Source organism: Oncorhynchus mykiss, chromosome 21, assembly GCF_013265735.2.
Source record: "Oncorhynchus mykiss isolate Arlee chromosome 21, USDA_OmykA_1.1, whole genome shotgun sequence".
Lineage (NCBI taxonomy): Eukaryota > Metazoa > Chordata > Actinopteri > Salmoniformes > Salmonidae > Oncorhynchus > Oncorhynchus mykiss.
Genome location: NC_048585.1, coordinates 25,089,518 through 25,103,568, shown reverse-complemented (window position 1 = coordinate 25,103,568; position 14,051 = coordinate 25,089,518). Strand labels below are relative to the sequence as shown.

The following is a 14,051-nucleotide window of genomic DNA, read 5'->3' as shown; positions in this document are numbered from 1 at the left end:
AAAATAACGAGTTGAACAGGATGTGCTGTGTGCATATGTCATGTTATTTCTGGGCAAATCTAATTATATATTATAGCCTAGGTAATTATTGTAAATACACAATTTCCGGTGCTTTGGATGAAAAGTGCTCTTGAATAAATAGTCACTAATTTGTTCTGTATAGGATTATATTGTTGTTTTATGAGGCTTTGGGGATGGCTGGAGAAGTGGAGAATTCGGTCGCTGTGTGTAGCGGCAGAGCGCAGGCTTTCAGCAGGGGGCGGAGGGAGAGAGCTATGACAGCGCTTATCACACAACCAAGAAGTAGGACGAGTTGCATCCTAGCGCTACTGTCATTTGCAGACGGAGTACAGCTCTCGCCGCTTTTGTTCAGCCATCGCGCCCCGTGCTGCTAGCTAGTCAACAATGGTTTCTATCATTTCAGACCTGGACCCACTGAAAAACTGGAACGTGTTAAGGTAAGTCCAAGTCCCGTTTTCTAGCTCGCCTTGTGAATGCAGCAGAAATTATAGGAGGGAATTGTTGTGATACCCAACGTGCGGTGCTGGGTGGGACGCGGGTGGCAAAGGGTTATCGCTGGTGAATGGATGTAGCGATTTGTTCTGCGGACGTGCCCCCTTGCATTACATTGGCTTAAAGGGATAATGCGTTATTCTGGCATTTATCTCCTTTTATACTTATCCAGAGTCAAATAAACTCGTGAATGCCATTTGTATGCCTCTGCATGCAGTAGGCCTATAAAGGAAGTTAGTGGTAGTTTTGCGAGCCATTGTTAACAATGACTGGAAGTCTACAGGTACATTAGCAATGCTACCTACAGTACAGCAGCAATACTGCGCCCTCGGCAGTTTTTTTTTTTTTTTTGCGATGTCGGGTCCTGTTTCGGTAAAGCTCTTGTTCTCTTTTCTCCCCCTCTCTTTCTGCTGTCGTGTCGGACGAATGCAAGCTGCTCATCAGCCCCTCCATCTTATTAACCCTTGGTGATCTTCCCTCTCGCACCGTGGACCCCAAAGTTCCTCAACAATTTACAGTTGCCGATACCTACTGTAGACTATGGGCACCATCATCATCCTCACCGACCCGTCTAGCCTAGACTACTGTCTTTGAGAGCTGCGCTATCACAACGCCTTGGGAGTCATATAGGCTACGTATATATTGCAAAGGATGCATTGAGTGGACATTTATTGCAAGTTTATATCCCCTTCACTTAGCTCTCTTTTGTTTATGAAAAACTGTCATTTACAGTTTAGCCTAAAACATGGCATGTTTTTAAAAGTTTTTTTAAACACAACATTGTTAGCTTAACAATGGAAGTTGAGTTTCTCCACTCCATCTCTGCACCTCCTGAAGGAATAAAAACGTTTGTTGCTTCAAGTTTTCACATCACATTTTCGGAGCAATGTGTAGCCTATTTTCATTATAGTGCGCAGCGGGGTCATTTCTTGAAAGAATGTTGTGAAGCTAGCTGAGAAAATAACCTACCTGCGCTCAGAGCCGCTGGAAGTAGGGGTGCTGATGGGTGTTTACAGCACCACCTGAAAAATCTGGGGGGAAAAAAAGAAAATGTTCCTGAAAAAAATATTTTTCCACAAAAGTATTTTTCCACTGGGGCTTTAATAGTCCTGTATTAGCGACATCCACCCCCAAACTACTTCCCACAGCTATGCCTGCACCTGTGGTCCTCTGCTCAGTTCCTCTCTGTTTCCCTCCTCCAGGACTGTCTTACAGCTACACCACTAATAGGCTACACCAATATATATGGCCCTGGGCTACACCAACACTCTACCCTAACACTTCATATTACCATCTAATAGCCTACACCTGCAAAATGTGTATTTATGCATTCACTGTCATTTAACATTTTAGTCGGCATTTGTGACTTTTAAATGCTGGAATTTGAATATTGAAGACTTTTAATACTAAATAAGTCATGATAATTCCCTCGACGGACTCCTCATCAGCAGAGATGGTCTAGTTCTGATTCTGAAATTCTATTTTTGAGAAGCCACAGTGAGGATGGAGCACGAGGCTCCAGAAATCTCATGCAGAGCTTAAAAAGTCCTCTGTTTTATCATTCCCTATATACATATTCCTTACTACTTACTAGAATTTCCTCATCAATAAATCAGGAATAGATACATTTTTTTTATCACAGGAACCCTAAAGAACATGCTTATTGCTGCTGTGACTGTGAGCCTGTGAAGACGGGATGATGTCAGTCTAGCCTTATATAGTGATGGCCCCATGGAGCCTGGGGCATGAAATGGCTTGTGGCACTGACCCGTACACACTCACATTAAAAGGTGAAGATGGGGAGGATGACCCACTGTTTCTCTACGGGGGCTATTTCCTGTCTTTCCTGTGATAGAGAATCTTTGTAATATGTAGGCAGTTGGTATTTCTGAGTATATCAGGAATGGAATTCTCAACCTTTCAGTCAACTTTTGAATGTGTGTATGAAATAGTCTCTCTTTTCTAAGTGGACACACACACACACACACACACACACACTGCGCTGGTAAGCGGAGGGCGGGCCCCGATCATTGAGGGATGTAATCTGTTTGTTGAAGGACAGGATGAGAGATGGGTGATGAGGGGAGAGGATGAGGAGGGAATGATGAAGGAAGAGGGGAGAGGATGAGGAGGGGAGTGATGGAGGGGTATTTGTCTCACTCTCTCTTTATTAAACCTCTGCTGCTTTAGATTAGCTGCAGGAGCAGCTGTCCGTCTCTCAAGACTGAGCATCTTAATAAAGACCAGCTTAGGGCTGGCCCTCCACACACACACACACACACACACACACACACATCCTCTTCTATCTACCCCCCTTCTCTTTTTCTCTCTCGTTCTGTCTCTTCTCTTTCACTGTTAGCTTAGTGTATTATAATGAAGCAATTCTGTGCTTCTTCTCCGAGGCACAGCCGCATCTCCCTAATGAGGATCACCTCCGACAGACAGACACACACACACACACACATACTTCACTAACATACACACACATACCATTAAGACACCGACAGTCCCAAACAACTCCGTCACATACAATAAGCAGCACTCCCCGTGGCGTGGTATGATTTGTGCATGGTGTTATTGTGTGGTTGGATAATATGCAGGACCAAAGAAGTACAGTCTCTCCATTATCTTGGATGTTGTGTACACTGTATTATCTTGGATGTTGTGTACACTGTAGCTTCTGATTTAGTTTGTTGAGATGATTATGTGGTCTCACATCCATATTGTTTTGCTCTCATTCCGGGAGCATTCAGCATATGACTGTCCATCATGCCCACTGCACTGTACGGAATGTGGGTTCATTTGCTGTTGTCAGAGGACACATTCCTGAAGATCTAATAGGAAATACATCTACTGAAGTTAGTTTGATATGATGTATCTGATGTGTGACCGATAGGGGAGGTTGTGTGGAGGTGAGTGGTGCTGAAGGAGAATAACATTTTGATATGGAAGACTGTTAGAAAACCAACGTGTACTGAATGTGCCGATTTCAACCGAAACAGAGTATTATATATAAGGTTCTCGATCTGTGTCTTAACGATAATCTGCCTGCTGCTCCAGATGGATGTGGACATCTGCACCCTCCTCTGGTCCCCTGGTCCTCTGGTCCCCTGGTCCTCTGGTCCCCTGGTCCTCTGGTCCCCTGGTCCCCTGGTCCTCTGGTCCCCCGGTCCCCCGGTCCTCCGGTCCCTTGGTCCTCTGGGTCCTCTGGTCCCTTGGTCCTCTGGTCCCCCGGTCCTCTGGTCCTCTGGTCCCCTGGTCCTCTGGCCCTCTGGCTGGACCTCAGCTTACTTCATCCTTATCTGATCAACTCCATGGTGTGGCTGCTGCAGCCTTTCACCAGCTCCATCTGACTATCATACATTTATCACACACACACACACACACACACACACACACACACACACACACACACACACACACACACACACACACACACACACACACACACACACACACACACACACACGAACACACACACACACACACACACATGAACACACACAGGTATCGCATCCAGACAAAAATATACCGTCTACGCACGTACACACACACAGCTCAGTTTATCTGTGTAACAAAGCATTGTTGTGGGGTGTAAAGCCTGTCTGTTGCTCTCGTAGTCAGCCTCTCCTATTCTGAAGAGCAGCACAGTTATTCCATAATGAGAAACGGCATGCTTATTAATTCCACCCGATTACATCCAGAATTACACTTAGCACGCACGCACACACACACACACACACACACACACACACACACACACACACACACACACACACACACACGGACCAATGACAAGGTAGGTCTGTTATTAGATTAGGGAGCGAGGAGAAGTCCGGTTTGTATTCTATTACAGGGCTGGTTAAGTAACTGTTGGATGTGAACTCTGATGCCTGCCAATCCGGGAATAATCCAAAGAGAAGGAGAGCGAGAGAGAGAGAGAGAGAGCTTTAACAATAAACAATTATTGTCTTCATGTAGAAACCCTTTGGAGTGTAATGTAAAGATCTAGGACCGGAGTCTCACTAACTTGAGATGTGCGCGTGTGACGCACTGCCTCTCCAAGCAGCGTTGTATAAATCATGCATTAACGTCACTGGGAAGGACATTTGCATGAACGTTTGAATTACCCACACACATACACACACTCACTCACTCACTCACACACACACACACACACACAGATCTCAAGTCTGGATTATTCAGACATGATAAATCGTAAACGAATGTTCATACAATCACACAGTGAACCCTATGGGCCCTGGTCACAAATAGTGCACTGTGTTGGGAATAGGGTGCCATTTGGGGCGCAGCCAATAAAAGCATCGATAAGCCATAGGCTCTTTTCACCTGTGGCCAATCATGTAATGAATGTATTATCTGTCGACCACACAAGTGCCCCGGTCTGGAAGCGGAAGTGTATGTGACTTTGTTTTGTCACTGGGGGATTTGGGTAGAGATGAAGGAGTCGGAGGATCGAGGGTTGGGGGTTGGAGGATTGGGGGGGGGGGGGGGGGGGGGGGGGGTCATTGAGCATTTGACCCAGTGTTAGTTTTAATTAATCCAGTTAACTGTGGATCCGACTCAATGTAGCTTTATCCCCGAGACACAAATCTATCTATCTATCTAATTACTGAGGCTAGTGTCTGTCTGATGCGGTTTAAATCTGCAGTGTGTGTGTGTGTGTGTGTGTGTGTGTGTCCATAGCCTGCTAACCCCTGCAGGTCATAGGATTACACACACTGACTCTAAATCCACCCTGTGCTCCTGGCTTGGGTCTTTTAATCTGCACCTGTAATAATGCCCATGTGTCGCTGGTGTAGAGGAGTCGACCGCCGAACGCCGCCCAAACAAGGACAGGGACCGGCTTCAGCGGAAGTCGTGACAGCACCCCAATGGATGTGCATTGTGTGGCCAGAGGAGGGTGACACCAGGCTGGGTAGAGACGGAGAGTGAGGCCCCCTTAAAAAAAAATACTAGGCAAGTCAGTTAAGAACAAATTCTTATTTTCAATGACAGCCTAGGAACAGTGGGATAACTGCCTTGTTCAGGGGCAGAACGACAGATTTTTACCTTGTCAGCTCGGGGATTTGATCTAGCAACCTTGCGGTTACTAGTCCAACACTCTAACCACTACCTGCCGCCAACCCTGAACCTAGTGGTTCTGGTTTGGAAATGGACATTATGTGCTCAGCATTATTCTCAGTGTTTTAAGAGGGCCTCTGAAACAAAACATCAACTGTAAGCCTGGGTAATGCAATGACCTGTTTATTGTTTTGCGACAGGGTTGTTAAAGTGAAAGTGATGAATGGAGAGAGTGATGAAGCCACTCTGACCCGTGGCGTTAGAAAGGAAAGAGGTGAAGAGCAAACCAGGCAGGGTGGTAGACGGAGAGAGGTCGGTTGGCCTGCTCGTCTGTGATGGACTCCGGTCGCCACGGCGATTCACTCTTCAGCTGGACCCCTGTCAATCAAAGCATTGTGACGCGGGGGCGGGGGGTATTGTACCACTGCAACGCAGCGAACAATACAGTGTTCTGTGTGAATGGCTCAGACAGGGGGGGGGGGGGGGTGCGGGGAGAGGGGGATGAATCCTTCCACGTCAAACCCCCGGAATCAGTTGAAGATCATTACATATTTTAGCTCAGCAAGCTGGATAAAACCGTGAGAGAGACGAAGGAGGGGGAGGAAGAGACTGAGAGAGAATGCGAACAGGGGAGGGGCATGACACCCATCATTATCACATATTGTTCTTGCAACATTATTTTGTTCAAAAGTCATTTAAAAATGATTGCACCCAGTTTGGCCCCTTTAATGTATAGGATTCACATTATATTCAATAAATATAGTACCCAACATCTGATTTAGACCAAACTTCTTCCCACCATTAAGTCAAAAGACACCCATGGACCCCCTACATCTCACGCCAATTCCATAATCAGTTATCTTATAATACAGGTGGTATTATAATAACAATAATAATGTTAATAATTTATTAAACTTCAATAGTGCCTTTCATAGAATCTCAAAGCAGTTCAAGAGCAAAAAAACAACAAGCAATAATCAGTGTCATGACAGGTCAACCAATAGAGGCCAAGTCTTCTCTCTGGAGATGGAGAGGGTTGGTTCATGGCTTGGTGGAAGGAGCTGGTCTGAGGAGGGTAGATGATGGTGATGGAGTCTGCTGGTGATGTTGTAGAGGCCAAGTCTGGGGACCAGCCTGAGTCTTATAGTCACTGGACTTCTCCTCTTCCAGTCTCACCCATTTGGCTGATGCCTCAGCAGCTCTGGGCTCCAGAAAGCTCACCACACGCAGTTCAGAATAGTAGCCAGTCGTCCTCACCACGAGCCCTCTGCCTCAACACTGCTGTAGTCCTCTGTCTCCCATTCCTCTCACGTTTCAGGCCAGGCCTGAAATCATGCTCTCAGAGGATCAGGGACTGCCAGCCAGGTGAAACAAAAACAAAGTGGTAGTCCAACTGGTAGTTACAGTCTTGTTCCATAGCTGCAACTCCCGTACAGACTCGGGAGAGGCGAAGGTCGAGAACCATGCGTCCCCCGAAACACGACCCTGCCAAGTCGCACTTCTTCACACAATGCTCGCTTAGCCCGGAAGCCAACCGTACCAATGTGTCGGAGGAAACACCAACAAGGAGTTGTTGGAGCACGATGGGACAAGGACACCCCGGCCGGCCAAACCCTAACCCGGACCACGCTGGACCAATTGTGCGCCGCCTTATGGGTCTCCCGGTCATGGCCGGCTGTGACACAGCCTGTTATCGAACCCGGGTCTGTAGTGACGCCTCTAGTGCCTTACATGCTGACCACACAGCTCGCATCGCGTGCGTGAGTGTTGCAAAATACATTTTCTAAACAAAAATATTATCCAGCCAGCGAGCCAAAACAAAAACATTATCCAGTTAGCTAGCCAAAACAAAAACATTATCCAGCCAGCTAGCCAAAATAAAAACATTATCCAGCCAGCTAGCCAAAACAAAAACATTATCCAGCCAGCTAGCCAAAACAAAAACATTATCCAGCCAGCTAGCCAAAACAAAAACATTATCCAGCCAGCGAGCCAAAACAAAAACATTATCCAGCCAGCGAGTCAAAACAAAAATTATCCAGCCAGCTAGCCAAAACAAAAACATTATCCAGCCAGCGAGCCAAAACAAAAACATTATCCAGTTAGCTAGCCAAAACAAAAACATTATCCAGCCAGCTAGCCAAAATAAAAACATTATCCAGCCAGCTAGCCAAAACAAAAACATTATCCAGCCAGCTAGCCAAAACAAAAACATTATCCAGCCAGCTAGCCAAAACAAAAACATTATCCAGCCAGCGAGCCAAAACAAAAACATTATCCAGCCAGCGAGTCAAAACAAAAATTATCCAGCCAGCTAGCCAAAACAAAAACATTATCCAGCCAGCGAGCCAAAACAAAAACATTATCCAGCCTGCTAGCCAAAACAAAAACATTATCCAGCCAGCTAGCCAAAACAAAAACATTATCCAGCCAGCTAGCCAAAACAAAAACATTATCCAGCCAGCTAGCCAAAACAAAAACATTATCCAGCCAGCGAGCCAAAAAAAAAACATTATCCAGCCAGCGAGCCAAAACAAAAACATTATCCAGCCAGCTAGCCAAAACAAAAACATTATCCAGCCAGCTAGCCAAAACAAAAACATTATCCAGCCAGCTAGCCAAAACAAAAACATTATCCAGCCAGCTAGCCAAAACAAAAACATTATCCAGCCAGCTAGCCAAAACAAAAACATTATCCAGCCAGCTAGCCAAAACAAAAACATTATCCAGCCAGCTAGCCAAAACAAAAACATTATCCAGCCAGCTAGCCAAAACAAAAACATTATCCAGCCAGCTAGCCAAAACAAAAACATTATCCAGCCAGCGAGCCAAAACAAAAACATTATCCAGCCAGCTAGCCAAAACAAAAACATTTGCAAATCTGTGGCTGAAAAACACCAGATATATGCAATAAAAAATATATATATATATTTACAGAGCTCTATGCCTAGGCTTCCTCACAGCGCCATGGCAACCATGGTATGGAGCTGCTGCTTAAACTATTTTGTCTTCATCCTTTACGAGTTATTCCCTGTGACTCTAATTTCCCTGTTCAGAGTAATTAGCCATTGAAGTCGCTTGCATTATTTACTATAAATGAGTGTGAAAGTGCCAGGTTTTGCCCACTAGATGCCGCTGTTCCTGCTACTGCCACACCCTTTTATCAATTTTGCCCCAGGTAGCACGCACACACACATCTTCGGGTAGAAAACCAAAACCTTTAGCACATAAGGAAAATATATTGTGTGGTCATCCTCACAATTCAAGCCAGTCCTCCATGAAAGCCAATCAGTTTGTCCTCCTCTTAGCAACCTAATGCTTCAACCCAACTGTCCTTGAATAGTCCAACAGCTCTCAGAAAGGCCTGTCCTTAAGGTGCAATTCTCACATGAAGACTTTTCCTACAAGCCCAAAACTTTGATGGAAATGGGCTTGTGACTAAAATGTGGTGACAACCCTGACAAAATGATGAAGCATGTCAGTCGTATGTTTTTCAGTACAATTATTCTAAAAGGTATGATATGTAGTGTGGTTAAAGATATTTACCATTAAGCCCAACCCAATACCGTTATCATTGCAGAAGACTATACCGTGTGCATTTGGGACTTTTTCCATTGTAGACTATTAGAACTGCTAACTAACTTTATACCTTTTTTTCAAGGGAATAAACCTCACACAGAGGGGCTGTTTCCTGGACACAATTTAAGCCTACGTGAAGGACAATCTGAATTGCTTTCATAGAGGACTGGCTTGAATTGTGAGGAAAACCATTTTCCTGCAACCTTTATTTAACTAGGCAAGTCGGTTAAGAACAAATTCTTACGTTACAATGACGGTCTACCGGGGAACAGTGGGTTAACTGCCTTGTTCAGGGGCAGAACGACAGAACGACAGATTCCAACGCTCTAACCTGCCGCCCCAAAACTTACTCATTGTTACGAAAATTGCTGGTCCAAATCAGATGTTAGTTGCTATATTTATTGAAGATTATATGAATCCTATTTCAATTTAAAAGGCCAATTTGGGTGCAATCAATTAGCTTAATTTGTATTATTATGTTTCAACAAAATGATGTTTCAGGACTGCATATCTTATCTGTTAGAGAAACTACAGATAACAAGTGCACCCAAACAGAAACGATTTCAGAACAATCTGAGATGGTGGGTGTCGAAATCCTCTTTCGTGTGTTTTCTGAGGTGGAACCAGATGTGGGTCTAACAGAGGGAGTCTAGTAGGCTTTGTTTAAACCCCAGTGTCTTTTCTACTCCGCTTGGCTGAAACAGAGAGGTGCCCCTGGAGAGAGAGAGGGAATAAGAGAGAGAGAGAGAATATGAGCGAAAGAGGGAATATGAGAGAGAGAGGGAATATGAGAGAGAGAGGGAATATGAGAGAGAGAGAGAGGGAATATGAGAGAGAGAGAGGGAATATGAGAGAGAGAGAGAGGGAATATGAGAGAGAGAGAGGGAATATGAGAGAGAGAGAGGTGTCCCTGGAGAGAGAGAGGGAATATGAGAGAGAGAGGGAATATGAGAGAGAGAGAGGGAATATGAGAGAGAGAGAGAGGGAATATGAGAGAGAGAGAGGGAATATGAGAGAGAGAGGGAATATGAGAGAGAGAGAGGGAATATGAGAGAGAGAGAGAGAGAGGGAATATGAGAGAGAGAGAGAGGGAATATGAGAGAGAGAGAGGGAATATGAGAGAGAGAGAGGTGTCCCTGGAGAGAGAGAGGGAATATGAGAGAGAGAGGGAATATGAGTGAGAGAGAGGGAATATGAGAGAGAGAGAGAGGGAATATGAGAGAGAGAGAGGGAATATGAGAGAGAGAGAGGGAATATGAGAGAGAGAGAGGGAATATGAGAGAGAGAGAGAGAGAGAGGGAATATGAGAGAGAGAGAGGGAATATGAGAGAGAGAGAGAGGGAATATGAGAGAGAGAGAGAGAGAGGGTATATGAGAAAGAGAGAGAGAGGGAATATGAGAGAGAGAGAGAGGGAATATGAGAGAGAGAGGGGGAATATGAGAGAGAGAGGGAATATGAGAGAGGGAGAGAGAGGTTACACTAAACAGGCCTCAACTAATAGGATAGTGTAGGTAATACCAGTACCTCTAATTTACCATGTTACACAGTCCCACCTATTTGTCTTTGCATTCAACTGACAATGCAACATGAGTCTCCTACCCCCCCCCCCCCCCCCCCCCCCCATCCGTCCCCCCATCCGTCTCTCCCCATCGGCAGCTCAGTGTGTATAAGACATGCTATATCCGCTGAGAGGTTAAACTCTGTGTGTCAGCCATATACCAGGGGAACATGCTGGCTTAAAAGCCTCCGTGGCGCTGTGTGTGTGTGTGTGTGTGTGTGTGTGTGTGTGTGTGTGTGTGTGTGTGTGTGTGTGTGTGTGTGTGTGTGTGTGTGTGTGTGTGTGTGTGTGTGTGTGTGTGTGTGTGTGTGTGTAAAACTGAACTGTGACAGAATAAGAAACACACACACCACACTGACAAATGCATGAGGCAGAACCACCGAGGCTTTTAAGGCTGCATGTTCCCCTGTATATGGCTGACATAGTCTGTCTTTAACCTCTCACACGTTGTTTCTGGCTGTTGTCAGATGTTGTATTTGTTTTTAGATGTTATCAGACACACGCGCATCACGCACGTGCTCAGTGTGATACATTCCCGCATCCCTCTCTTTTAACGCAGTGGCACACATTCTCAGGACCCCACGGCTGTGTCAGGACCCCTCTCTCTGTGCCATATCCCAGGGTTTTTGACTGACTGAGTGTTGTAGCATGTGGCTGCTATAGAAGCCATCTCCGGTGGCACTATAGTAGATAAACTTAGTCATCTGTCGTCAGCCCTGGGTGTCGAGTCAGTCGACTACTTAAAACACACACACCTTCTGTGACTGCCTTCAGGAGAGCAGGTTAGTCAAAAGCTGTGTGTGTGTGTGTGTGTGTGTGTGTGTGTGTGTGTGTGTGTGTGTGTGTGTGTGTGTGTGTGTGTGTGTGTGTGTGTGTGTGTGTAGGATTGATATGTAGGCCTGAGGTAATGTTTTATGGGGATAAATGTGCCGTGAGAACAGGAGATGTTCAATATCCAGGGTCTCTCACACAGGCTGGCTTACCTTACCGTACACTGCACCGGGAGTACGACAGACACACACACACAACCACCGGGCAGGAATGACAAATGTGTTTAATAATGCAGACTCATAAACATACATGCACCCGCAAACGCACACACATACTGTTTATTCCTGGCTCTGTTTAACTGCCGAGCTTTGTTTGTCGCTTTGTTTTAGTCTTAGTCTCAGAGGCATCAGGGTGTGTATATACACTCTAAAGCTTCTGCCATAAAGCAGGTTTAACCCCCCCTATATGTGTGTGTTTCCCCAGGCACACTAGGGAGTCTCACAACCTCCTCTGGGCTGAAATCATCTGTAGGGTTTATGAGTAGGGCTTAGAAGGGCTGAGAAACCAGGGAGGGCTCTCTCTCTCTCTCTCTCTCTCTCTCTCTCTCTCTCTCCTTCTTTCTTTCTCGTTTCAGTACATCGTCCTCTTTCTGACTCTTTCTCCTTCCAATGTCAATCTGTCTCTTTCTCTCTCTCCTCCTCCTTTTCTCAGTGATCCTCAACAAGCGTGTAAAAGGGAACGAGAGCAGGAAAAGAGAGGAAAAAGAGATCTTGTCTGAATAAATAAACAGCTTTTGCTTGAAACCGAAGCGGAAAGCTTAGTGGGGGTCGGAGGGAAGACAGGGATGGGAGGAAAAGGGATAGTCAGTGAAGGAAAGAAAAACATTGGCTCTCTGCCCATTGAAAACAAAAATGTGAGATCTCTTAGCCTGTGTGTGAATAATGATTTTTGGGAATGCTCTGGACAATAACCTGGTAGAGAAAACTGACCAATGGTAATAAAGATGACTAGTTAATAGGCGTAATCCAATAGGTGACCATGCCCATGTCACAACCACCAGGAAGAGATGATACAGCAGAACACACAGGCAGTCAGCTCGGCCAAACTGCCCTCTACCTCCTGCTGTTTCTTTCTCTTTTTTTTCTCCATTTCTCTCTCTCTTCTGTCCCTCACTCTGTTTTCCCTTTTGTTATGCGCCAGCTTCACCGTCTGCATAGCAACACCCAGCGTGAGCCTTCCGTACCCCAGGGGCAGCAGAGAGCAGCAGTGCAGGGACCTCACTCTATCCCTCTACTATCTCTCTACTGTATAGATGCATATAGATCTCTCCACTATCTCTCTACTGTATCTATCTCTCTACTGTATCTATCTCTCCACTATCTCTCTACTGTATCTATCTCTCCACTATCTCTCTACTGTATCTATCTCTACTGTATCTATCTCTCCACTATCTCTCTACTGTATCTATCTCTCCACTATCTCTCTACTGTATCTATCGCTCCACTATCTCTCTACTGTATCTATCTCTCTACTGTATCTCTCTCCACTATCTCTCTACTGTATCTATCGCTCCACTATCTCTCTACTGTATCTATCGCTCCACTATCTCTCTACTGTATCTATCGCTCCACTATCTCTCTACTGTATCTATCTCTACTGTATCTATCTCTCCACTATCTCTCTACTGTATCTATCTCTCCACTATCTCTCTACTGTATCTATCTCTCCACTATCTCTACTGTATCTATCGCTCCACTATCTCTCTACTGTATCTATCGCTCCACTATCTCTACTGTATCTATCTTTACTGTATCTATCTCTCTACTGTATCTATCGCTCCACTTTCTCTCTACTGTATCTATCTCTCTACTGTATCTAGCTCTCCACTATCTCTCTACTGTATCTATTGCTCCACTATCTCTCTACTGTATCTATCTCTCTACTGTATCTCTCTTTACTATCTCTCTACTGTATCTATCTCTACTGTATCTATCTCTCCACTATCTCTCTACTGTATCTATCTCTCCACTATCTCTCTACTGTATCTATCGCTCCACTATCTCTCTACTGTATCTATCGCTCTACTGTATCTCTCTCCACTATCTCTCTACTGTATCTATCGCTCCACTATCTCTCTACTGTATCTATCGCTCCACTATCTCTCTACTGTATCTATCGCTCCACTATCTCTCTACTGTATCTATCTCTACTGTATCTATCTCTCCACTATCTCTCTACTGTATCTATCTCTCCACTATCTCTCTACTGTATCTATCTCTCCACTATCTCTACTGTATCTATCGCTCCACTATCTCTCTACTGTATCTATCTCTCTACTGTATCTCTCTTTACTATCTCTCTACTGTATCTATCACTCCACTATCTCTACTGTATCTATCTCTACTGTATCTATCTCTCCACTATCTCTCTACTGTATCTATCGCTCCACTTTCTCTCTACTGTATCTATCTCTACTGTATCTAGCTCTCCACTATCTCTCTACTGTATCTATCGCTCCACTATCTCTCTACTGTATCTCTCTCC

At 45.1% G+C, this 14,051-nt stretch overlaps 1 protein-coding gene across 1 annotated transcript in view; it reads left to right on the top strand.

Moving 5' to 3' along the window:
• Positions 1 to 291: 291 nt before the first annotated feature.
• Positions 292 to 14,051, top strand: part of LOC110501039 (CUGBP Elav-like family member 2) — a 227,764-nt gene continuing 214,004 nt past the window's right edge. The window contains exon 1 of the mRNA XM_036957414.1: positions 292 to 458. Coding sequence (XP_036813309.1) covers positions 406 to 458 — 53 coding nt within the window. The 5' untranslated portion in view covers positions 292 to 405. The remainder of the gene's footprint in view (positions 459 to 14,051) is intronic.